Genomic DNA, 26,888 nt, shown 5'->3' on the forward strand with positions numbered 1-26,888 from the left:
GCAGATGGGTGGGGGGAGGGAGGATAGGGAGAGGGATTTGGGAAACCCCAGGTCTAACATCCCAAGGCACTCAAATTCATTGAAAAATTTGAAGAAACATACCTCAGATTTTCAATGCCTTATCCTTAAATTTATCTTTCCTTGTATTTTTTCCTTCTACCTGACCAACTAGACAGCACAGAATATGTCATCTACCAACTGTTGATGAATGAGAGGATACTAGCTGTTTCTAGGCAGCATAGAATATTATATACAGTGACCCCATAATTTATTATTTCTCAGTTGCCACCTGCTGGCAGGAAAGCATATACACCAGCATCTATAGTGGTCTGGAGGAATGATAAGTAATGTATCTCTTTCTCCTTGCTGTTTACGTTTCAAATGTTATACTTGTCGGACAAAATGCTGGATAAATGATAAAGAATCAAAACACCTGGGCTCTGGAGGAAGCCGCAGTCTACAGCCCCTGAAGAATGGCCATGAAGAAGATTAGGCTAGATAGACAAAGAAGGGTGATTAAAATGGGGAAACCACCCAGGGAGTTGTAAATGAAGGTGCAGTGTCACATCACTTGTGAGGGCTGGTTCTCATTGAGCTGATAACAGCATTTAAGCAATAATGAGCTCTAATTGGAATGCACTATTCGCTAAGCGTATTTTGTAATGAAGCACACCAAACTGCTAACGTGCGCAGGAATAAAGAGGTGTGGTAACTGGAGTTTCGTGTGGGCTCCAAAATTCACAAGCTTAGTTATAGTAAATGGCCTAGTGAACCTAAATTTACACACAGGGATTTACACCAAGTTTTCATTGGTGTAAATGGATGCGCGTAGATTTAGGTACTGAAATATGAACTAAGCGTATTCTATAATCGGTGCCTAAATCTAGAATACTGTATACAGTATACACTGATTTCAGTGCTGCTTTTTTAGGTGCCATATATAGAATCTGCTCCTTAATGTCTAACAGATTTAACTTCTGCCAAATTTTGTGGAAATTGCTGATTCTGATGTAAGCAAATGCTGTCTTCAGCCTGATCATATTTGGCGGTATCAGCTTGTGGCTCTTACATAGAATGTGGGAGTTAGAAAGCCTTGGATAGCATTTTATTCTGGAATGGGTGATGAATAATTTTCTTTCCAAGAAATAAAACTAGAAACTCTTCTAACATGTTTAACCACACCACAAAGAACAAGAGGATGTATGGATGAAAGGTGTTACATGCAAGCACTACATTCCTCTTTGGGTGCGACACTGCATTTTACAACAGAAACTTCTTTTGCAGTAGTAGCACCAAAGCACAGTACTGACTTTGTTCAGCTGTGATCTGTATCCTGCAAGACTCATTCAAAAGGTTTCTTACTAATGGTGAATTTGGGCTGGGACTCTATTTCTGGATGTTTATATTGGTTAAAAGGGAGGCATTAGCAACCTCAAAGAGATACTGTGCTGTGATCCTTCAACGACTGAGCTGGGGAAAATCTTACAGGGCAATGGAAAACTTGGCCATGGAAAAAGTATACAACAGTTGCATACTAAAGCCACAGGGTCTCTCTCAACAGAAGAAATTATATAGGTATTACGTGTTCTGAGTTTGGTTACTCAATTCCCAAAGTTTAAAAGATATAATTTCACTTTAAGACAGTCACTGCACTGTTGAGAAGCATACAGGCTATGAAATATAATCTGTACTACCTATGAAGCCTAAGTAATGGTCATGGGGTGTTTAAAAAAATAGCTTTGGACAACCTAATGTAGACTACATACAAGGAAGTTAAAAACACAGTAGGACCCCCCCAACCAGGGGCGTATCTGCGTGGGGCCACAGGGGCCTGGGCCCCCGCAGATTTCGCCCTGGACCCCCTACCACAGACCCTCTCCACCTCCCCCTCCCGCCCGCCCGCCACCAACCCGTCGCCGATCTTTGCTGGCGGGGGACCCCAAGCCCCCGCCAGCCGAAGTCCTCTCTTCCGTGCAGGATGCAAGTTTCAACGCTTCCTGTTCTTCTGAGTCTGACGTCCTGCACGTACAACGTGCAGAACGTCAGACTCAGAATTTGGAATTCAGTCTGACGTCCTGTGCGTTGTACGTGCAGGACGTCAGACTCAGAAGAACAGGAAGCATTGCAACGTGCAGCGGCGCAGCCTGCATGGAAGAGAGGACCTCGGCTGGCGGGGGGTTGGGGTCCCCCGCCAGCAAAGGTAAGTGACAGCAGCGGGGGAGGGTGTCATTGGTGGCGAGGGGGGGGGGGTCCGGAAATGGCGGGGGGGGGGGGGGGGTAAAATGTGCCCCCTCCCTCTGGCTCTGGCCCCCCCTACCGCCCGAGTCCAGATACGCCCCTGCCCCCAACCCCCAAAGATCTATAACAAACAGAAGACAATTAAATCTAATGAGTTGTATGTCATTATGATAGAAGTACTATCCCTTCTATTTTGAGTGTGTGCGTGGATATTTTCTTGGGTGGGGGGAGGAGGCAGCACTCAGAAAATCAGAACTGGCCTCTACTGGTTTATGGTGCTATGGATCTTTAATCACAATCACCTCTTTTTTGAAACCTATTTTATAACCACCCCCCCTTTCCCCAGCCAAGTCATTGTAGTAATCTAACCCGAGTCTTCCCCATGCAGTCCTGCCACTGAGCCACTGGCCAGCCCACATACCATTATTTTTAAATAGCCCACATCATCAGTTTCTTCTCTCACCTTTCAGCCTTCCAGCTGCAGTTTTCAAAGAGACGGGACCATCTCGGACTAGTTTCCTGCGTTTCAGGTCCTCCTTGGCAAACATTTGGCCACTCTTCATTCTCTGGATAGACTTGCTATCTGTTCTGTTGTAGATTTCATTGAGTCGCTTCTTTTTTTCATAGTTATTGACTTTACTGTTCACTGCTGCTATCACATCCTTCACCAGATTCAATGACTGTGTCACATGCTCATATTCCTCTTCATTTTCTTAAATACAAAGAGAATTCATTGCACTTAGAAAATAATTCTTTTTTGTTTACAGTAAGCTAGGAATGAATTTTGACTACCAATAAAGGAATGCTGGTTCACCAAGCACAAGTGGAATGATTAAAGATGGGTGCCATGAACTATGATGCAGCAACCAAAGTACAAAATATATCAAAATATCAATTTGAAAAGGCTACATGGATACATAGTAACATAGTAGATGACGGCAGAAAACGACCTGCATGGTCCATCCAGTCTGCCCAAGACAAACTCATATGTGTATACCTTACCTTGAATTTGTACCTGTCCTTTTCAGGGCACAGACCATATACGTCTGCCCAGCAGTATTTCCCGCCTCCCAACCACCAGCCCCATCTCCCAACCACCAGTCCCGCCTCCCATCACCGGCTCTGGTACAGACCGTATAAGTCTGCCCTCCCCTATCCTCGCCTCCCAACCACCACCCCCTCTTCCCCCCAACTGCTCCGCCACCCAATTTCAGCTAAGCTTCTGAGGATCCCTTCCTTCTGCACAGGATTCCTCTATGCATATCCCACGCATGTTTGAACTTCGTTACCGTTTTCATCTCCACCACCTCCCACGGGGAGGTTTTAATGAAACAGCCCTCCTGACATGTGGGTACAAATGTGTGCATGGTCCCTATACATATGTACTTTTACCCATAGCCTTTACAAGGGTTTCATAGGGCAGGGTTTTCATTTACATACAAATGTTTTTATGTTGAAAAGTCTGTGTATAAATCAGATGAGATCAGCTATATATTCTAGCAGGTGTAGAACGTGTGTGAGCAGTTTTGCTGGGGTAATTTTCAAAGTGAACTTGCACACCAGTGGCGTAGCCACAGGTGGGCTTGGGTGGGCCTGGGCCCACCCATTTATGGCTCAGGCCCACCCAACAGTAGCACATGTTTAGTGGGGGGGGGGGGGGAGAACACTTGGTGCCCACCCAATTCTTGCCTAGGCCCACCCAAAATCTGTTGTCTGGCTACACCCCTGTTGCACACAAATGTAAAATGACTTGGTGAGGGGACCAAGGGTGGTAGGGTGGTGGGTAGAAGGGATGATCCTAAGAAAGGCCATGGGGGAAAGCAAGAGGAAAGGCATTTGAAAAGTGGACAACAGCGGGTGAAGCAGAACAGGAGGGAAAGAATTCAGAAAGGGGGCCACAGAGGTGGAAAAAGATGACTGCTTGAGATCACGAGGAAGGAGGCCCTGAGACAGCTGATAGAGATCAATTGTGGGGGGGGGGGGGGGGGGGGAACAAACGACCCTCATGGGTTATTTTGATATTCCCACATCTAAAATCTGCAAGTACTTAATTACCTTCACTGCCACTGGACCAAGAATATTCAAAGAAAAACCCTGTGGAAGCTATTCTTTGAAAGTTCATCTGCAGGCCAATGGATACAAAGCACAACATTGACTACTGGGGAGGGGGGGGGGGGGGAAGTATTAAAGAGAAAGAGGCATGTAGAGAGGAAATGGACAGAAGAGAGAGGAGGACTGGAGAGAAATTGCTAGGGAGAGACTGAAGAGAAAATGAGAAACAGACTAATGTGTTTGCATCTTGAGAAACTATGGAGTGGTATGGGAAGAGAGAAGACTAAAGGTGGTGAGAGGGACATGCTGGTAAAAAATGGCTGAGAAGAGAGCGAGACAGAGAGGACTGAGAAAGACTTGTGAGAAGAGGCTGATGGAGGGGACCTGGGTAACAGGAACTAATGTGAAGGGGTTGGAAGAGAGAGACTTGTGGGGAGTGACTTGGCTGAGGAAGAGAGACATACTAGTGGGAAGAGGCTTAGGTAGAGGAGAGAGATGGAAGGGAAAAGGCAGAAGGGGGTCTCTAACATTTTTGGGAAGTTAAAAAGGATCTAAAGTGGCCCTAACTTTAAAAAATAGTGAAGACCACTGTTCTAGTTTATTTTTTGTATTTCATAAAAGACATGGTGGGGGAGGGGGGGAGCTAGATTTAGCTCACACCTTTTTCAGTTGATGTGAATTACATTCAGGAATGGTAGGTCATTTGCACTCTCCAGAAGGCTTACAATTTAATTTTGTACCTGAGGCAACAGAGGGTTAAGTGATTCGCCCAAGATCCCAACCCAAGCAGCCACAATGGATTTGAACCCTGGCTTCCCTGGTTCTCTAACCATTATGTTTCCCGTCAACATGATGTGGTCACTGTGGTCCCTTATGCACATTTTCAACTACTGCATAATTAAGAGTGTAAATTTCTATTACACCTTTTTTTAAAAGTTTTTATATCAACACATCTAACACTCACCTTTGGTATATTGCAATATTCTTTGCAGTAGTACTGGGTACTTTGTGATCCTTTGCGTTACCAGCAATATACATTCTGGTATTCCTAACCTCCTTACAACCGAACTGCTAATTTTTTTCTGAAATGATGAAAAACATGAATTAAAGCCCCTTCAGCAATATGTAGAACATGCAGCTCTAACACCAGCACATACTTTACAACCTCCAGTACCTTGACAAATGCTTGAAACCGTTTTTCCTTTGCATGTAGGTCTTTGAAATAATTCATGGCTTCATTGTGGTGCCCACAGAACTTTCCATATGTTTTTTTCATTTGCTCTGCGTTCTCACCAGAAAACTACAAAATATAAACAAATGGCAGGAAATTGAGTTAAACTAATTTGTGTCAGCAAAGCATATTACTTGCAGAAAGGGGTTGAACCTCTAAACCTCCCCTGACTCACGAAAATAAGATGTTTTTAGAAAATTATCGTGATATATAATAAAGTTGGTTTCAACTGTATCATCTTTCATAAGCCTCAAATTATTTCATTCTATGAGGGGATTCCTTTAACAAGCACATTCTGTTTTTAAGGACATTTATAGCTGGTGGTGTGTGCTCTTACAAACTGAATAGCCTACTCAATGAAAAAAAAAATGTAAGTACATTCTGAACCCCATTTTACACAGAACATAAAGATCAGAACTGAGATGTCATGGTCAGGACACACTCAATTATAGTAGCATTTTAGAAAAGGATCTGACGACACAAGAGTCTTTTCTAAAATACCTGCAGGAGTGTGTGTATTTGCCGGCAAAAGCAACAGAAGCAGCTATTTTAGAAATATATACACTGAAAAAAACAAATGGCACAGACCTGGCAACTTCCACGTAGAGATGTTAGAACTTCCACATGTAGGTGGTTTCACTCCCATGTGTAGCTGTGCCATTTCACAAATTTACACAATTAAGTAGCGAGACCTCAATTTTAACATGGTTTCATTTTAGAGGGAGAAATAAACTATATGAGATTAAGGAGACTAACCAGCTTATAATTGAAAAAGAAAAACGCCTATATTGCGACCCAAATCGGGAGATAGACGTTTATCTCACAAAAACGAATAAAGCGGTATAATCGAAAGCCGAATTTGGACGTTTTCAACTGCACTCTGTCGCGGATGCGGACAAAGTTGATGGGGGCGTGTCGAAGGCGTGGTGAAGGCGGAACTGGGGCGTGGTTATTGGCCGATCAGAGATAGGTGCCTTTCGCCGATAATGGAAAAAAAATATGCGTTTTTAGCGAAAATTTAGGGCACTTTTCCTGGACCCTGTTTTTCCACGAATAGGGCCCCAAAAAGTGCCCTAAATGACCAGATGACCACTGGAGGGAGTCGGGGATGACCTCCCCTGACTCCCCCAGTGGTCACAAACCCCCTCCCACCACAAAAATATGCCGTTTCACAACTTTTTATGTTCACCCTCAAATGTCATACCCACCTCCCTGGCAGCAGTATGCAGGTCACTGGAGCAGTTATTAGGGGGTGCAGTGGACTTCAGGCAGGTGGACCCAGGCCCATCCCCCCACCCACCTGTTACACTTGTGCTGGTAAATGGGAGCCCTCCAAACCGCCCCCCAAACCCACTGTACCCACATGTAGGTGCCCCCCTTCACCCCTTAGGGCTATAGTAATGGTGTAGACTTGTGGGCGGTGGGTTTTGAGGGGGATTTGGGGGGGCTCAACACACAAGGGAAGGGTGCTATGCACCTGGGAGCTCTTTTACCTTTTTTTTTGTTTTTGTAAAAGTGCCCTCTAGGGTGCCCGGTTGGTGTCCTGGCATGTGAGGGGGACCAGTGCACTACGAATCCTGGCCCCTCCCACGAACAAATGCCTTGGATTTATTCGTTTTTGAGCTAGGCGCTTTCATTTTCCATTATCGCTGAAAAACAAAAACGCCCAGCTCACACATTATTGAATAAAACATGGACGTCTATTTTTTTCGAAAATACGGTTCGGTCCGCCCCTTCACGGACCCATTCTCGGAGATAAATGCCCATGGAGATAGACGTTTTCGTTCAATTATGCCCTAACTCTCTTAATCCTTGTGTAAAGCCCTAGACAAAACAGGCATGTTTTATTTTTTTATTTATTTCAGCATTTGTACCTCACATTTTCCAAACTAATTGTTGGTTCAATGTGGCTAACGGATAATTTAGATTATGACATGTAACATGTTACAGCTCAGGTTAGGGTTGGTTTGGGCCTTGACCAGTGTTGTAGCGTTCAGGTATTGTGGTATGTGGGCCGATGGTTTGTTGACTATGAGGGTTCGACAAGATGGGATTGTCTGAAGAAGTGAGCTTTGAGATGTTTTCAGAATGTGAGATAATTGTTTCTTGCATTTGATGTCTTTTGATAGTGTGTTCCATAATTTGGTGTGCACATGTATGAGAAGCTGGTTTCTTTTGTTGATTTGTATTTTAGTCCTAGACATCTGGGGAAGTGCAGGGTGAGGTAGTTTCTTACGTTTGTGATTGCATTGCATATTGGAATTTCTATTAGGTTTGTCATATATTCTGGTGCGAGGCCAAAGATTATCCTGTAAATTAAAAAGCATACTTTTAAGGACATACATGCTTTGATTGGCAGCTAGTGTAGGTCTTGTAGTAGTGGTCTTGTGCTTTCAAATTGATTTTTTCCGAATATTAGTCTGGCTGCTGTGTTCTGTGCAGTTTGAAGTCTCTTTAGTGTTTATTCCTTGCATCCAGCGTATATTTCATTGCAGTAATCTGCATGGGCAAGGACCATGGATTGGACTAGACTGCGGAATGTGTTTGTTGGGAAATAACTTTTAATTCGTTTCAGTTTCCACATTGTCTGAAACATGTTCTTTGTGGTGTTAGAAATCTGGGTGTCAAGTGTAAGAATGCGGTCTATGGTGATTCCTAGGATTTTTAGTTCCTATAGCATTAACCTTAGTGAAGTGTTCGGAGTTGTATGGCGATGTTAGTATTAGGCAGTGTTTTTTCCCCCCTATTCAGCTTCAGCTTGAAAGTTGATGCCCAAAATTCCATGGTGTTTAAGCCATTCGTGATCTTGGTCATGATTTCGGGCAGGTTCTTTTTGAAAGGTTCAAGATGAACAAGTCATCGTCATATATGAAGCGGTTGAAGCCTTGTCTGAATAGTGATCGGGCAAGGGGGAGACAGTGGCAAGCCCTGGGGGACTCCGCATTCTGTTTTCAATGGAGGAGAGGTTGTGGAGTTCATTTTTATTTGATGGGATTTGGAGGACAAAAATTCAGTGAACCAATCAAGCACCCTCCCCTCCGATGCCAATTTTGTCGAGTATTCTTCTTAATATTTGGCAGTCGACCATGTCAAATGCACTTGACATGTCAAACTGAAGGAGCATGTTGTTTCTGTTTGAAACTTCCTTTTTGAAATGTAGTCAGTAATGTGATCAGTACTGTTTCTGTGCTGTGCTGAGGGCGGAAGCCCAATTGGGATTCATGTAGTATAGAATACTTGTTAACATAGTCAGCTAGCTGGTTGGCTGCTATTCCTTCCATAACTTTAGTTATTAGTGGTATGGATGCATCTTCTGTAAGTGATACAAATGCACTCGATCTGCGGCCCCTCCTTACCTCTCTACCCTCATCTCCCCTTACGTCCCTACCCGTAACCTCTGCTCTCAAGACAAATCCCTCCTTTCAGTACCCTTCTCCACCACCGCCAACTCTAGGCTTCGCCCTTTCTGCCTCGCCTCACCCCATGCTTGGAACAAACTCCCTGAGCCCATACGCCAGGCCCCCTCCCTACCCATCTTCAAATCATTGCTCAAAGCCCACCTCTTCAATGTCACCTTCGGCACCTAATCACTACATCTCTTCTCAGGAAATCTCATCTACCCCAACTTGACATTTCGTCCTTTAGATTGTAAGCTCTTGTGAGCAGGGACCGTCCTTATTCGTTAATTTGTACAGCGCTGCGTAACCCTAGTAGCACTCTAGAAATGTTAAGTAGTAGTAGTAGTGATGCATATGGTTCTCTTTGTTGCACCTTTAGTGAAATGGAAAACGTTTGAAAAATTAGGTGCGACATTCTTTAACATACTTCATAGCGAATATGCGTTTTATACTTGGTTTAAGCGCACATTTTAGGTCTGGAGAATGTGGGAAACTGATTACTTGAATAATATTAATAATGCAGCTTATCCTTTTGTTGTTGTTAACTAAGTTATCTGTTACAGTTCCCTTAGTATGGACCCTCAAGGACATTTCCCTACCTGCGGGAAAATAATAAAGGCAGTAACTAGTCTGCAGTCTCCTTAGTATGGACCATCACAGACCAAACAGGTCAATTGCTTGTTCACACGATAGTTCTTTAATTATTGGCCATTACCAAACTGAACTTTATCCAAAATTTTTAAAAAATATAAATAAATAAATAAATAAATAGAAGAATGCATCTTGTAAAGATTAACAGCTTATTAGCCAGGGTGGACTCTCATGGGTCTCGCTGCTCCCTATGCCTGGAATAGACTCCCTGAGCCAGTACGTCAGGCTCAGTCTCTGGCTGTCTTCACGTCTAGGCTTAAAGCCCACCTCTTTGCTACTGCTTTCGACTCCTAACCATGACTCTCTTACTCAACACCCTCACTTATCACCCCTACCACTGCAATTTCCCCACTCCTAGCTGTCTGTTCGTCTGTCCAATTTAGATTGTAAGCTCTGTTGAGCAGGGACTGTCTTTTCATGTTCATTTGTACAGCGCTGCGTAAGTCTAGTAGTGCTATAGAAATGTTTAATAGTAGTAGTAGGTCCCAAAATGGATCACGTTTCGCTGCGGCTGTTTCAAGGAAACCACACTGAAAACAAACTGAAACTATTCGGTATGATTTAAATCTCTCATACATTCACAATGGTGTTTTCTGATGTAAAACAGAAGAGACTGCATGAGAGATTTAAATTACACAAAACTGTTTCAGTCTGTCATCAGTGTGGGGTTCCTTGAAACAGCTGCAGTGAAATATGGTCCATGTCGAGACCCATGAGAGGCCACCCTGCCTAATAAGCTGCTAATCTTGACAAGATAAGTTCTTCTACTTATTTATTTTTGAAAATATTTAAAACATTTTTTGGATAAAGTTCAGTTCGGTAATGGGCACGAGGGTGTGTCACAATGCTAACTGTGTGTGCAATGATTAAATGGGGAAAGGGAATGGGACTTGATATACTGCCTGTGTTTTTTGCAACTACATTCAAAGCGGTTTACATATATTCAGGTACTTATTTTGTACCAGGGGCAATGGAGGGTTAAGTGACTTGCCCAGAGTCACAAGGCACTGCAGTGGGAATTGAACTCAGCTCCCCAGGATCAAAGTCCACTGCACTAACCACTAGGCTACTCCTCCACTAGCAACATGCCATGTAGAAGCCTGCCCTTGCAGTTCAGCAATGCAGCCGCACAGGCTTCTGTTTCTGTGAGTCTGACGTCCTGCACGTCAGACTCACAGAAACAGAAGCCTGCGCAGCCGCGTTGCTGATCTGCAAGGGCAGGCTTCCACATGGAATGTTGCTAGTGGAATAGCAACATTCCATGTAGAATTTCAAATAGGGAAAGGGAAATGGGACTTGATATACTGCCTTTCTGTGGTTTTTGCAACTACATTCAAAGCAGTTTACATATATTCAGGGACTTATTTTGTACCAGGGGCAATGGAGGGTTAAGTGACTTGCCCAGAGTCACAAGGAGCTGCAGTGGGAATCAAACTCAGATCCCCAGGATCTAAGTCCACTGCATTAACCATTAGGCTACTCCTCCAACTATCGTGTGGACAAGCAACGGACCTATTTGGTCTGTGATGGTCCGTTTCAAATTATGAGCACATTTGGTAATACTTTATTTAGTATCTTTAAATTGATATATAGATATGTTTTACTGTGGGATGATTGACTTTAGATCCTCTCAGTAACACATTGGTTCCTCTCTTGTATTTGTTGGGTCTCCTCAGTATGGGCACTCAAGGGCACTTTCCTATCTAAGGGAGAATGACCGAGGCACAAACAGTCTAAAAAAAACCCCAATTATTATTTTACTGGGGTGAAGAGGGACCTAGGACACCCCCTGGTTCTACATGAATGGGAAACTACTCTCAGCCACGACCACTAACCCTAGAGCATGGTAATTAAATAAAGCCTTTTAAAAAATTCCTCACAGAAAAATAACACAATCAAATCCTACCACACCAAACCCAGGCTGCTAAGGATAGCTCATCCTACCACCTGCTGGAGACAGATGTACTGACTGACCACTGGCTACATGGGATACTTAAGCTGTGAGGTCAGAAGTCATTAGTTCTCAGTCTCTATCTGTAGGCAGTAGAGCATAAACCCAAACGTTTGAACTGGTCGGGAAGGAGAATAAGGAAATGATTATTTTACACATGCAACATAGGTGGCCTATGTGGCTTGATAAAATAGACTCCTATACACCTACTCAGAAGATGTAAATGTGTATAAATATTCTGTGTGCGTACATGCTTATTTTATAAAAGATGCTTGTATATTACAATTCCATGTCAGCTCCACTCAAACTATGCCTCATTCCGGGTTCCCATAAAAGTAAATGCAATATTTCAGTCTACTATTTATGCAAGTTTATGCCCATGCAATTTTTTAAGAGCCATTTTCCAATGTGTAAACATAGAAACATGATGGCAGATAAAGGCCACATGACCCATCCAGTCTGCCCATCCTCTGTAACCCCTAATTCTTCCTCTTCCTAAGCAATCCCACATGCTTATCCCATGCCTTTTTAAATTCTGGAACAGTCCTCAACTCCACCACCTCCACCGGGAGGCCATTCCATACCTCCACCACACTTTCTGTGAAATAATACTTTCTTAGGTAACGCCTAAGCCTATTCCCTCTTAACTTTGTCGTATGTCCCCTCATTCCAGAGCTCTCCTTCATTTGAAAAAGGCTCTCTTCCTGTACATAAATGCCCTTGAGATATTTAAACATTTCTATCATGTCTCCTCTCTCCCTCCTCTCTTCCAGTGTATACATGTTGAGGTTCATAGGCCTGTTCCTATAATTTTTGCATTCAAGACCGCTTACTAATTTCGTAGCCGCCCTCTGGACTGACGCCATCCTGTTTATATCTTTCCGTAGGTGCGGTCTCCAGAACTGCACGCAGTACTCCAAATGAGGCCTCACCAGAGACTTATACAACAGCACTATCACCTCCCTTTTCCTGCTGGTCATGCCTCTCTTTATGCACCCAAACATCCTTCTGGCTTTGGCCGTCACTTTTTCTACCTGTTTGAAAGCTTTAAGGTCATCAGACACAATCATCCCCAAGTCCCGCTCTTCCTTCGCACACTGAAGCACTACACCCCCTATACTGTACCGTTCCCTAGGTACAGTATAGGGGGTGACTTATACATGGAAACAGCTTTATAAAATTACCTCCATTATGTCCGTTTCATAAAATCATTTGACTACAAAGTGAATGGCTGTATTTTGAGCTTCTCATTGCATTCAATGTCTTCCCAATTATATACTACTATTGTGCTTTTTGACATAGTCCAGTACTCACCTGATTCACCAGAACGTCACCTATCTTCTTGATGACAAAGTTCTTTTCGCTTTTTTCTGACAGAGACTCTCTTTTGCGTTCAAGAATCCGTTGAAAAAACTGGCTGTGAATGTTGAGCAAGTCATCAAGGCATGGGAATATCTTTTCTACCATTGGCTGCTCAAACTGAAGTTCTGTCAACATCCCTCTGCTGTACACGTCGCTCATGATCTTTAGGGTTCGGACGTGGTGCATCTCAGTCTGCATCAGTTCTGCACAGGACATCACAACGCTTAAGACAAACCACTTAGGGCCAGTGTTTAAAGAGATACTAAGCGAGTGTCAGATTACAGAAAGAATGAAAAAAAAGGATAGACAGGAATGCATTGAGGTTTGACAGACATCAATATGAATGTTACATTTTGATTCTTGATTAAGGGAGCTCTCTTTTTGTTTTTTTTTTTACTAATAAAGGAAAAGGTCACCAGACAGTTTAACTTTTTCTATTTAACTAAAAACATAAATAAATGAAATTAATAACTGTAATCTTGTGTAATGATCCATTTACATCCCACTGGTGGGAGAATGTAGTATTCAGACAACAGCATAATGGAATGATAAATCCGCATTACTACAATTTGTCTACAGTTCATTAATGATCCTCATGTTGATGTCAAAAACCAAATTTGATTTGTAAAACTATCAAAGAAGATTACTTAACAAATAGGAAGAGTACTGATACTCTCCTTGAGGTCTTTGTTTCATATTTTTTCACCTAGGGGCCCTTTTTACTATGCTGTGGCAAAAAGTGGCCTGCAGCAGTGCGAGCGCGTCTTTTGGGTGCTCAATGGGCCAGTTTTTACTACGTACTGGAAAAAAAGGCCTTTTTTTAAGGATCCAGAAAATGGATGTGTGGCAAAATAAAAACTAGTATGTCTCCAACTTTTGGCCTGAGACCTTACCGCCACCCACTGACTTAGCAGTAAGGTCTCACATGCTACCTGGGCGGTAGGCATGCAGCATGTGCCCACTGCAGTTTATTGCTGGGTAAGCACCACGCGGTAGAAAACAGAAAATATTTTCTACTGTGTATTTTTGGCGCACGCCAAATTCAGAATTACCGCCCGGGGCACGCTGGGCGGTAATGCCGATTTGGCATGCGCTGGACGCGCGTAAGCCCTTACATGCCTTTGTAAAAGGGCCCCCATATTTGTTTCCAGGGGTGTAAAACTGCTCAATAACTATTATGCAACTGACGGAGCCAACAGTACAGTTTTGGAAGAATTGTTTTCATCTATTTTGGTGACAGTTTTGCCTCTCATTCTATATATATATATATTTTTTTTTTTTTAATTTAAATTTCACAAAGTACAAGCATTTACATCTTGTTACAGAAACTCAAAGTATTTTGTAAGAAATACATCAAATTTTAAAAGAAAAATAGCTAACTCTTTCTTAGAGCACCTAATCAAAAAAAAAGAAAGAAAAGATAAGATAAGGGTGTTAAGTAAAATCGGTGGCATTTATATAAGAAAAGAAAAGAAAATGAACATAGAAGGCCTGGAGATACTCCACATTTTCAAACCATTAATCCAGATTTTCTTAACACTCAGATAACTACCTAGCTACTTTTTTCATTTGCAAAAATTCTTTCAGCTGCTCTGGTTCAAAGAAAACATATTTTTTATCTAAGTAATTTACTAAACATTTACAAGGATATGAAAGAAGAAATCTAGCACCCAAATTTCGTGTCTCTTCTCTAAGCATCAAGAAAGCTTTACGTCTATCCTGAGTGGTTTTCACCACGTCCGGATATATCCAAATCCTATCACCAAGAAACTCCTCTATTTTATAAACAGGTAAAAGTATGAACATAGTCCTATTTCACATATAAGTTTGTTTCTCTCATACTCATTTTTCAATGTCATTTCATTTTTGTAATTTGTAATCCGCCAATGCCATTGAAAAAAAATGCTTGGATCAGTGGAATATACATAAAAAAAAACACATACCTGTGATGGGGAAGGTGTTTATATGTTTTTTTTTGTCTTTTAAAAGTATTTGCACATTTTTAGTAAAAAAAAATACTCACATTAATTAGCAGCTATTTTTCCTGGGAAAATTTACATCATGAAAGTGCAAGAACACAGACATTTTACTTTGAGAACGCAATTTTATAAACCTTTTTCACATGTGTGTGTAACAGACCTCTTATAAAATTAGGTCACGCCTAAAAGTACATGCTGGTGTGTACTTGTAGAGAAGGCATGCTCAGAAGAGGAGTGTGGGCGGAATGTTATAAAATACATGCTAAACGGGCCTTTAAAAATGGAACACAGTTCTTTAATGAATGAGCCTTGACAAAAAGACCCGACACGGGCCGTGTTTCGGTGACTAACACCTGCGTCAGGGGTCACAGTGACCCCCATTTGAATACAGAAAGTGAAAGTGCCTTGGTGCTTTGTAGCTTTTACTATATGAGACGTGAGGTAAGGAATAATAATATATTGTAGAGGAATATATTCGAGTTATTCCCCAAGTTTTCCACGTCATCACTGTGACCCCTGATGCAGGTGCTAGTCACCGAAACACGGCCCGTGTCGGGTCTTTTTGTCAAGGCTCATTCATTAAAGAACTGTGTTCCATTTTTAAAGGCCCGTGGTGCTGTTTTTTTGTTTGGACTTTAGTTTGTACTTCGTTCCCTCTCTTTTGTTATAAAATACATGCTAACATTTAAGCCTGCTCCTGAGTCCACAATCTAGGTGCTATTTCTGCAGGATTTGTTCTGATATTTTATAAAGACACATTAGCGCCAATGTGTCTTTATAAAATAGGCAAAAAAAAAAACCCAGGTGCCTTCCTGTTATAAAATTACTCTGAATACTCTGCAAAAATCCACAGTTAAACATGGATGTGTACTTTTTACTAATGCAGGCAATATATAAAGCTGCCCCCCTCAGTTACAATATATAAATAAGTGCTCCACGGATAGGATGGGTAGGGAGTCTCCTTCATTGTGTAATGGTGACACATGGAGAGTATTTCATTTATAACAGGCCACTTAGGTGTGAAGGTTAATAGGTGCCTATGAGGCATATTTTCAAAGCACTTAGCCTCCCAAAGTTCCATAGAAACCTATGGAACTTAGCCTCCCAAAGTGCTTTGAAAATATGCCTCTATGTGTCTTTAAAAAATGAATAGGATAAACCAGCTAAATTGAAGCCATGGACATTTAAGCAGGCATAATTGTTAGTATATAAAGTACAGACGTATATGTGTATTTTTCTAAAACAAACAAAAAAAACCCACATGAAAATCATGACTCTACCTATACTCCATCCAAATTCCGCCCTGAACATACCTACATGCAGGTCATGTACAATTACATGCCTTCTTGGCACCACGTGCACTTTTATGAATGCAACCTTGGGATAATTTTCTAAAATCCTTTTACCCATATTAAAAAGGCCTTTCTAACATTATTCCCTCAGTGGTCAGATTAAGGGCCCACTGCAGGAGCCTTCAGTTGCAAGAGACTGGTTCTGACAAAGCTAGATGCCCACGGAGCTGAAAATCTGCTGAGCAAAATAAAAAAAAAAAAAAATAATCTAGAAAAAAAACAACTTAAGTCAAACAGAACCACAGAATCAATGTGTAATCTCACCATAAATAACATCCTGACGTTTGACAACATCCTTCTTCTGTTGCTTCAAGAACTTGCTGTCCACCACTTGGCTCCAGGATTCTGCCTCTAGCTGTTTTGAGTCCACTTCAAAATCACCCATGAGTTGCCCTTCATTCATGTCAGTTCCTGCAAGAAAACCAACATCTGATTCGTGGGCATAGTGTCAAAAGTGCACAGTGGTGCATGTGCATCACCGACTTGGACGAGGAGCATCTCAAAATTTGTGCTTTTCTACAAAACGGCAGCAGAAACATTTCTGGTGCACCATCATCTTAAAATATCACCCTACGTTCTTGATCTGATCCTATTGTATACAACCTTTAAAGGTTAACTACACAGTAGAAGCTCAAATTGGTACTGTTTGTTTACACTGCTGATTGTTTTGTTTTGATGGTGTCTCATGGTGTTATTTTATTATGTATGCAATTCTGTTCCTCACTTAGAATTTTACAATAATGTGGGTTATATATATATTTTATTATTATTACTCAGGATATCCTGAGTAATATCCAAGTGTACAGCGCTGCATATGTCTAGTAGTGCTATAGAAATGATAAGTAGTAGTAATATCCTAAATGAATATGCATGAGATACATTTACATAGACTAGAGGCTGTAAATGCAGATCTTTCTCGTGTATATTGATTTGGAATATTAAAAAAAAAAAATCTGCTGGAAAATGGTGGCGAAGGGGAGAATGGATGACTGTTTTGAGGTCTACCATGTCAATCTCGAAGCAACATTTAGCACAGTTGACTAGTTAGTCAGTATGCTAAAAGTCTTATCCTTGGAGTGTACTGCAATACGTTCATCCATTAAAAGAAAGAAAAACAAAACAAAGAAAATTTGCAAATCTGAATGTTATTTCCTTTTAAATTTTCTCTGTCATTGATGCTATTTTCTTTCATCTTTAGCATGCTTCAGAGGCCCTGCTGGATGCTATTAGATAATCTGCAACTTGCAAACTATTATTTCTCAGCATGGCTGCTTCTGGTACAAGGCAGCTATTTTTTTTTATTTAAAGCTATTTTATCTTTGCAGAATAGACTATATCATGGTACACGCATTGGCTTGAACATTTCAATGCACATGACCTTCAACAGAATGTACTAAATTTAACAACATATCTGAGCGCACAGGATAAAACACTCCTTTCAACCACTAGATATGCAAAAATACTTAAAGGGGCAACTCTGTAGCTGGGCACCTCCACTTATGAGCTCCAAGGGCGGGTGGTAGGAGTCTATTCTATGATGGGACCAAGGTGCATAGGTTTCATTTTAGAATGCTAGAGTAACCCAGTATTGGTTCACCTAAAACTCAAGAGCTCGCACTTACACCAGTCAAAGAACTTGTCTGTGTAGGCGCCGAAATGTAGCAGGGATGTACGTAACTTACCGCATTCTATAAGTGGGAGCTCTGCCCATCAGCTTATCTTCCCTTGCAAACATGCTCTATTTAATTATGTATGTATAGAATAGCACCTGCAGCAAGAAAGCAAGAAAACAGCACCAAGAGCCTTCAAATAGGGATGGGTCTTTAATTCATAGACCTGACACGGGCGCCTGCATTAGGGATCCAAATAAAATAACACATTAAAATACAAAAATCACATCTGGTATACAAAACCACAGATAAGTGTGAACCACCAAAGAAAAAGACTTGATTAAATGTGAAATATCATTTTTGGGATTATGTAAGCTGTACATCTTTTTCTTTGGTGTTTCAAACTTATTTGTGGTTTTGTATACCAATTGTGATTTTTGTATTTTAATGCATTATTTTACTTACACTTCTGATGCAGGCACTGTGCATCGAAACACGGCCTGTGTTGGGTCCATGAACTAAAGACTTGTCCCTATTTTGAAGGCTCTTGGTACTGCTTGTTTTTTTTTGTTTTACTTTGACCCTCTCTGTGTTACTGTCTAGAATAGCACTTAATGCAGCATACAGACATGTGTATTTGTTAGTAATCAAAACATTTGTGCATGCAACAGGCACACAAATTTTAGCATTCAGTTTATAGAATTGCCTTTCACAGCCATCTTCCAAACTCTTCTCGTGTCTTACAAAGAAACTAGAAAACTCCTCCTTTCATAGTTGAAAATGTCTTCCTCTAAATTGATAAGATTTTTGATAAACTGTTTCCTATTAGCTCCTTGAGATGAATGAATATTAATGATTCCTTACCCTCATCAGTTAAAGACTCCATGGACTCGTTGACCTTGTTGATTTTGTGTAAAGAGTCTGTTGACTGTGAAAGGACCCTCCAGGAACTTAAAGTGTTTTCATCCATACCAACTCTGCAGACAAAATAACAAATCAGTGAGAAAACTGAATGCCTCTTTTTTCTAAAATGCATACTGTAAGACTGCCTACCTATGCCAAACGCAGACTGCAGAGCCCTCACAGTATTAAAACAACAAAACAAAAGCCACAAGTGGAAATGGAAAAATACTACTACACATTTAAACAGCAAAGGTTTTAGATATAAAGGTGGCCATTTTACAAGCATTATTTGCACTTTAAACATCCAAATCCCAGCACTTATATGTTTTTGTGGCCAAAACATACAAGTTGGTATTTTATAATAGGGCAGGCCAACATGTATAAGCCATTAAAATGTCTAGGACCTGCGAGGACATGTCAGGGAAGTGTCACAGGCAGTGTGGCGTTTTCTCTGTCCATCTCCAAATCCGGATAGCACATTAACCTACAGGTACTGCAGAATCTACGCTGGAACTTAGATCACCTTTAAATCATAAATGAGTGCCGTCACAGCATGTCCCTGTGACTGTGTTGGTGCTGACTGCGAGACAGCAAGAGTGAGTCTGGGAGAGCCAGATTGCCATTTCTGTCCTAGGTCTGTCGTCTGAAACCCCTCCGTCTCCACACCTGCTACCTCTCCTACTCTTCTAACACCGTCAAATACCTCTTACCCTTCACCTGTCCCATTCACCTCAACCCCCTTAGGGGTTTCAATGGGTTCCTTCGGTGATCTTGGCATGTTCATCATTCTGGCCGTATCCCCTTGTACTGTCTGAGTACCTGGAACAGTCCTCCATCACTATGGCAGATCCTAACCCATGCCTTTTGTATGGTGTAGGCACTGAGCCCTTGTCCTGCTACAACAAAAAGATGTTTGTGGTGTCTCAGCACTTCCCCCCACCCTCCCTTGTCCTCTGAAGAGAGGTTTCCCTTGAGGGGAAAAAAAAACTTTTGCTTTGGAGTCAGACAAACCTTCCCATGCAGCTTCTGCCAGAGACTGTAAAATGAAAGGCATGATGCTTAAATATGTCTTATAAAAATGTCTAGGTAGGAGGACTGCGAATACTTCTATTTAGTATGTCCAAGTTTCTGAAGCTGCTGGAAGCTCTAAACATTAATGGGCAGATGATCAGTTCCCTGTGCTGTTCCAAATAGTGTGGGGAAAAATACCATCGGAACAGAGTCCCGCCCACCACAAAGGTCTGGAGGTCCAGGTCCAGACCCCCACTACCCCCCCCCCAAAAAAAAAAATAAAATAAAAATACCCCCACTCCACTAGGTGGGCTGGTCTGGTGGTCAACTGCCCCCCCCCCTTCAGATCCCCCAATCTCTGGTACCTTCAATGTAGGAGAGACACAGTCCTAGTCCCTCGTCATATGAGTGCTGCCTCAAAATGGTGGTATTCTTGATGAAGGCCTTCTGGCCGAAACACAGCTTTGTATTCAGCAGGGGCGTATCTGCGTGGGGCCTCAGGGGCCTGGGCCCCCGCAGATTTCGCCCTGGACCCCCCTACCGCTGCCAACCCTCCCCCCTCCGTTGCTGTCGCCTACCTTCGCTTGCGGGGGACCCCAACCCCCGCCAGCCGAGGTCCGCGTCCTCCTGCCGCTGCCGGCTGCCTGTAAAAGAATTCCGTCAGCTGGCGGGGGACCCCCAACCCCCGCCAGCCAAGCCGAGGTCCTTTCATTTCTTCTACTAAAGCTGGCGCCGAAAGTTTCTTCTGAGTCTGACGTCCTGCACGTACAACGTACAACGTGCAGCGACGTCAGACTCAGAAGAAACTTTCGGCGCCAGCTTTAGTAGAAGAAATGAAAGGACCTCGGCTTGGCTGGCGGGGGTCCCCCGCCAGCTAACGGAATTCTTTTACAGGCAGCCAGCAGCGGCAGGAGGACGCGGTCCTCGGCTGGCGGGGGTTGGGGTCCCCCGCCAGCGAAGGTAGGCGACAGCAACGGCGGGGGGAGATTGGCAGCGGCTGGGGGGAGGGGGATCGGCAGTGGCGGCGGGGGGGGGGGGGCTATAATGTGCCCCCTCACTCTGGCCCTGGCCCCCCCTACCGCCGCACTTCAGATACGCCCCTGGTGTTCAGTCACTTTGATTTTCAATAAACACTGTTTCACTCAAGATCATTTGCGGTCCTGTTTCTGGAAACTCTGGTTTTTACTCCCACTCCCCTTCTTGACGGTGCCTTGCCCAGTACATCCTAGGATACAATGGGTGGGGATTCAAGGATATAAGGGAGAAACTCCATATATGGAAGTTAAGTCCCATCCAGTGCATCCTGTATGCACCAGGCAGGGCGCCACCATTTTAAGGCAGTGCTCCTAGGAGAAGGGACTAAGACCTTGTCCCTACTCCACTGAAGGTACCAGGGGTTTGGGGACAGAGGGGATCGCCAATAGGCTACCAGTGATGTCGGGGGGGGGGGGCTTGAAAGGGGTCCCACTGGACCACCAGGGTGTTAGCAATTGTGGGGGGTCCAATGGACCCCTGGGCTCTTCCATTTGGGAGAGGTTAGGGCAGGACAGGGGTCCCACTGGACCACCAGGGTATTTGTATTTGGGGGGTCTATGACCCCAGGAGCCATACCCATTGAGGATGGGGGTCTGGGAGGGTCCACTGGACCCCCAGGGCAGACAGTGAGAGCCTGGGTGGAGAGCTGCATTCTGCTGCCCAGCTGCTGTCCTGCTTCCCCTCCTGCCCTATTGCCAGCTCCAATGTGGGATAGGGTTTTAAATGGTAGAGCGCTGTTATTCAGCGTGTTCTACCTTTCCATGGGGCGCCACAACAAAAGAGCACACCAGCATAAGTTAACATGTATTAGCATGCTACTTGTGTCAATCTGCTGCGCGCTCTTTCATTCCGACACTCCAGGTAGCTGATCATGAAGTGCAGGTAAATGCGGGTGCTAGTCCGGCGCTAATGGCCTTTATCACCCGCATTTACCTCTTATCTTTGGCTTTTTCAGGTTGCAAAATGCCAGATAAGCAGCCATTTTACAAGGTTGGCTGCTTATCTGGCACAGTATCTGTCTCCACTGCCAGGGAGTATAACCATTGAAACGTGAGCCAGAGTTGTTTACAGAAGATTTGGGTGGTACAACATTCTTTTTCTTTCAATTGCTTTTTGTGATTTGATGCCCTTTATATAGTATTTGCTAACGTGCATATACCTTGTTCCATTTGTGTGCAGTGCTGATTAAATAAAGGTTTAAAAAAAAAAAAAAGTCAGCTGCTAAATGTTTTGAACTGCCAGAGAATATGGTAAAAGCAGTTAGCGCAGTGGGGTTTATTTTTTGTTGGATTATTTTTTTATGTAATTTTTTTTTTCTTTTATGTGGGTTTTATCAGTGTATTTTGTACCTCGCTCTAGATAACAGTCGTCTTTTCTCCAAGCTGAAGAGCCCCAGCCGCTTTAGCCTTTCCTCATAGGGAAGTCGTCCCATCCCCACTATCATTTTAGTCGCCCTTCGCTGCACCTTTTCCAATTCTATTACATCTTTCTTGAGATACGGCGACCAGAACTGACCACAATACTCAAGGTGCGGTCACACCAAGGAGCGATACAACGGCATTATAACATCCTCACACCTGTTTTCCATACCTTTCCTAATAATACCCAACATTCTATTCGCTTTCCTAGCCGCAGTAGCACACAGCAGCACACAGTTCATTACATAACACTTACCCCGCAATGTTTTGAATTGACATGCTCTTGGCCAGGGCTATGGCAGTCGTCTGGGGTCGTCTGTTATTCATCAGTGTAATAATGGTGTTCTCATCGGGTGCAACTATGGCAGATCTAGGACGCTCCTTAGGTTGTGAGGCTAAATAAACAGAGCAAAGGGTAAAAATATAGTCATAAAAGTCACAGAAATGTAGGATGCTGCTAAACCTTACCAGCCCTACCTGTGTTAGGTTCGTTCAAATGCAACCATTTATTTTACTTCCTTCCCTAGTCAAACATGTGTTATCACCACCACCCAGCTTCCAAAACACACAGCCTTCCCATTTCTAAACAGCATTGCTGAGATTAAAACCACACTATAATTCTGCTTTAGTACTGTTAAGTAAACATAGTGACCATAAACAAGGCCTTTTCCACATAAGTACAGCAGGTGGTTTGATTTACTGGTTAGAAATCACAAACCACATTTTTGTGACCTTGTGGAATGAATTTCCTCTCCCCACACCTCACTTTATTCAGCTGCATGCAGATAATAATTTAGGATAATTTAGGGGCCCTTTTACTAAAGCACAGTAGATTGTGTTATTACCATGCCTTAATGCAATAAATTAATAAGTGGTAGGTGCTAATTTAACATCGCCTATTGAGGGTGTGCCCAGCCTGTCCTCTGCATGTCCTGCATAAAAAAAATCCATTACCCCACCTAGTTACTTCCCCCTAACACAAAATGCCCTTAATGCATGAATTAGCACAGGCTGTTAAAATAATGCAATGACAGCTTACGTATTACCCCCCCCCCCCCCCACGGATTCTATATAGCGCGACTGAAACTGAGCGTGCAAATCCGGTCATATTATGGATTTGCACGCACAATTTAATTACTTAACAAGCCAATCAGCACTGATAATTGCCACTTAAGCAATTATTGACACTAATTGACAATAATTAGAATTTACGCGCACAAATTGCTAGGCGTATTCTGTAAATTAGTGTGTGTAAATTCTAATATGTGCTGCCAAAAAGGGGGGCATGACCATGGAATGGGTGAGCAATGGGCGTTCCAAAACTCAATGCGCATGGTTACTGAATAAACCTGCTCCATGCCTAACTTAAGACGCCAGCACTTACACTAAATGGATGTGCCTAGAGTTAGGCGGAAGCATGGCCACTAGGCGTATTCTATAAACTGTGCCTAAATCTAGGTGCAGTTTACAGAATACGCCTAGGCTGAAATATTTTCAGCGCCAATTTTTCTGGTGCCATATATAGAATCTAGTCCTGCCTATTACACTTTGATAAAAGGGCTCCTTATTTCCCATTTCCGTTCACAGGATAGGCCATGCATTACCACTGCACTTAAAACTCGTTGCAACATCCATGCCATGGGTGGCTGATTCCTGAATATAATTGCTGTTATCCATGATAGAAAACTATTGTTTCCATGGGCAGGAAACGCACACATGATTAAGCCTGTGTAAAAGGTACCAAAGCAAGTGCACTTTGTTAATCCAAAGCACAGAGTGGGTAATTCTGCAAGGGGGTGACTATGTTTTGGTGACAGGAACACGCACAAGCGGCCACTTACATGCATAAATGACCTCTTAAAGAATGCTGACTAGGATAAAAGTACATGCCATATTTTGGCGGTGCAAACTTTGCTGCTGGGCATGTGCTGAGTTTGGGCAGAGCATGCAAACAAACACAAATTCTAGTATTCTCTAATTAATGCACACTCTGGCTAATATCTGGGCACGGGAATTTATGCACAACTGTTTTATAACAACAAAAAAGCAAGCATCTACTTTTCTTTGCAGAATAAGCTTGGAACAGGCACATACTTATCCTTTTATCTTAGGTGCCCTGTTAGACCTTCACAGGGGGTAATTCTAAAAATTGGGTGCTAACATTTAGCCACCAACCACATATGAAAATGATTAGAAAACCAGTATATATGTGTGTATGTGCAAGCAAATGCTCCAAATCTATCCAAGCACTATTCCGTAAATACAGGCATATCTTACAGATAGGCTTACATATAGGCAAAGTCTGAGCAAGGCATGGGCAGGACTCACGGGCCTAATTTACATGCACATCTTACAGGTAGGCTGACACAATGATGGAGTCTGGGCAAGGTATTGGGGGGGGGGGGGAATCATAATCCTAATTTACACGCACATCTTACAGGTAGGCTGACACATTGATGGAGTCTGGGCAAGGTATGGAGGAGGCGGGACTCATAATCCTAATTCACACACATACACATCTTACAGGTAGGATGACACATAGATGGAGTCTGGGCAAGGTATTGGGGGGGGGGGGGGGGAATCATAATCCTAATTTACACGCACATCTTACAGGTAGGCTGACACATAGATGGAGTCTGGGCAAGGTATGGAGGAGGCGGGACTCATAATCCTAATTCACACACACAAACACACACACACACACCTTACAGGTAGGATGACACATAGATGGAGTCTGGCCAAGGTATTGGGGGGAGGGAACTCATAATCCTAATTTACACGCACATCTTACAGCAGGCTTACACGTTGGCAAAGTTTGGGCAGGATACATGCACATGTATTTCTGCATTTAGGCATGGGCACTTATACCAGCTCTATAGATGCCATTAAGTGAACATGCCTAAATGCACAAGTGCATATATACCTGGTTATGCTACTATTTTATAAAGGAAAGTAGGTGCCCTTTTATGCACAAACTGGGTCACTGTTTTGAAAGTTTAAACTTTTATTATGGAAACATTCTTATTTCACATAGCACTCTAAGAAGAAATACGTACATCTAGTTCTCATAACAACTGTGGGCAATGAAGAGCTGTCCTGAGCCTGAGGAACTCTTGGATACTGAAAGGAAAACAGAAATGAATTAAACATAAAATACTAAACTGCAAATGCTACCTAAAGGCAGGGAATAATACACGGGTATCTGTGCAGTTATAAAGATAGTTTGCAACCAGACCACCCTGAATTTGCTTCCATAAGATCGTATGGCCAAAGGGAAAGTGAAATGGGACTTGATATACCGCCTTTCTGAGGTTTTTGCAACTACATTCAAAGCGGTTTACATATATTCAGGTACTTATTTTGTACCTGGGGTTAAGTGACTTGCCCAGAGTCACAAGGAGCTGCAGTGGCTGCAGTGGGAATTGAATTCAGTTCCCCAGGATCAAAGTCTACTGCACTAACCACTAGGCCACTCCTGTGCTAGCAACATTCCATGTAGAATCTCAAATAGAAGCAACCACTAGGCTACTCTTCCACTACTTGGGATTCCGGAATCTTGCTATTCTTTGGGGTTCTACATGGAATGTTGCTACTCTTTGAGATTGTGCATGGAATCTTGTTAATGGCACTTGATATACTGCCTTTCTGTGGTTTTTGTAACTACATTCAAAGCGGTTTACATATATTCAGGTACTTATTTTGTACCAGGGGCAATGGAGGGTTAAGTGACTTGTCCAGAGTCACAAGGAGCTGCAGTGGGAATTGAACTCAGTTCCCCAGGATCAAGGTCCACTGCACTAACCACTAGGCTACTCCTCCACTAGCAACATTCCATGTAGCAGCCTGCCCTTGCAGATCAGCAACGCGGCCGCGCAGGCTTCTGTGAGTCTGACGTCCTGCACGTCAGACTCACAGAAACAGAAGCCTGCGCAGCTGATCTTCAAGGGCAGGCTTCTACATGGAATGTTGTTAGTGAAATAGCAACATTCCATGCAGAATCTCAATAGCAGCAACATTCCATCTAGAATCTCAATCAGGGAAAGGGAAATGGGACTTGATATACCGCCTCTCTGAGGTTTTTGCAACTACATTCAAAGCGGTTTACATATATTCAGGTACTTATTTTGTACCAGGGGCAATGGAGGGTTAAGTGACTTGTCCAGAGTCACAAGGAGCTGCAGTGGGAATTGAACTCAGTTCCCCAGGATCAAGGTCCACTGCACTAACCACTAGGCTACTCCTCCACTAGCAACATTCCATGTAGCAGCCTGCCCTTGCAGATCAGCAACGCGGCCGCGCAGGCTTCTGTGAGTCTGACGTCCTGCACGTACGTGCAGGACGTCAGACTCACAGAAACAGAAGCCTGCGCAGCTGCGCTGCTGATCTTCAAGGGCAGGCTTCTACATGGAATGTTGTTAGTGAAATAGCAACATTCCATGCAGAATCTCAATAGCAGCAACATTCCATCTAGAATCTCAATCAGGGAAAGGGAAATGGGACTTGATATACCGCCTCTCTGAGGTTTTTGCAACTACATTCAAAGCGGTTTACATATATTCAGGTACTTATTTTGTACCTGGGGCAATGGAGGGTTAAGTGACTTGCCCACAGTCACAAGGAGCTGCACTGGGAATCAAACTCAGTTCCCTAGGATCAAAGTCCGTTGAACTAACCACTAGGCTACTCCTCCACTCCAC

The 26,888-nt window shown here is 43.0% G+C and overlaps 1 protein-coding gene across 2 annotated transcripts in view; it reads right to left on the minus strand.

Annotated features, from left to right (window-relative positions):
• Positions 1-26,888, minus strand: part of AKAP13 (A-kinase anchoring protein 13) — a 642,893-nt gene that overhangs the window by 45,832 nt on the left and 570,173 nt on the right. For both annotated transcript variants that reach the window (XM_030189716.1, XM_030189717.1), the window contains 8 exons: positions 25,248-25,311; positions 22,448-22,586; positions 18,689-18,801; positions 16,479-16,625; positions 12,836-13,086; positions 5,465-5,590; positions 5,255-5,372; positions 2,702-2,950 (listed from right to left, as the gene is read on the minus strand). In XM_030189716.1, the coding sequence (XP_030045576.1) occupies positions 2,702-2,950; positions 5,255-5,372; positions 5,465-5,590; positions 12,836-13,086; positions 16,479-16,625; positions 18,689-18,801; positions 22,448-22,586; positions 25,248-25,311 (1,207 nt within the window). The remainder of the gene's footprint in view (positions 1-2,701; positions 2,951-5,254; positions 5,373-5,464; positions 5,591-12,835; positions 13,087-16,478; positions 16,626-18,688; positions 18,802-22,447; positions 22,587-25,247; positions 25,312-26,888) is intronic.

Source organism: Microcaecilia unicolor, chromosome 1, assembly GCF_901765095.1.
Source record: "Microcaecilia unicolor chromosome 1, aMicUni1.1, whole genome shotgun sequence".
In the NCBI taxonomy this organism is placed as follows: domain Eukaryota; kingdom Metazoa; phylum Chordata; class Amphibia; order Gymnophiona; family Siphonopidae; genus Microcaecilia; species Microcaecilia unicolor.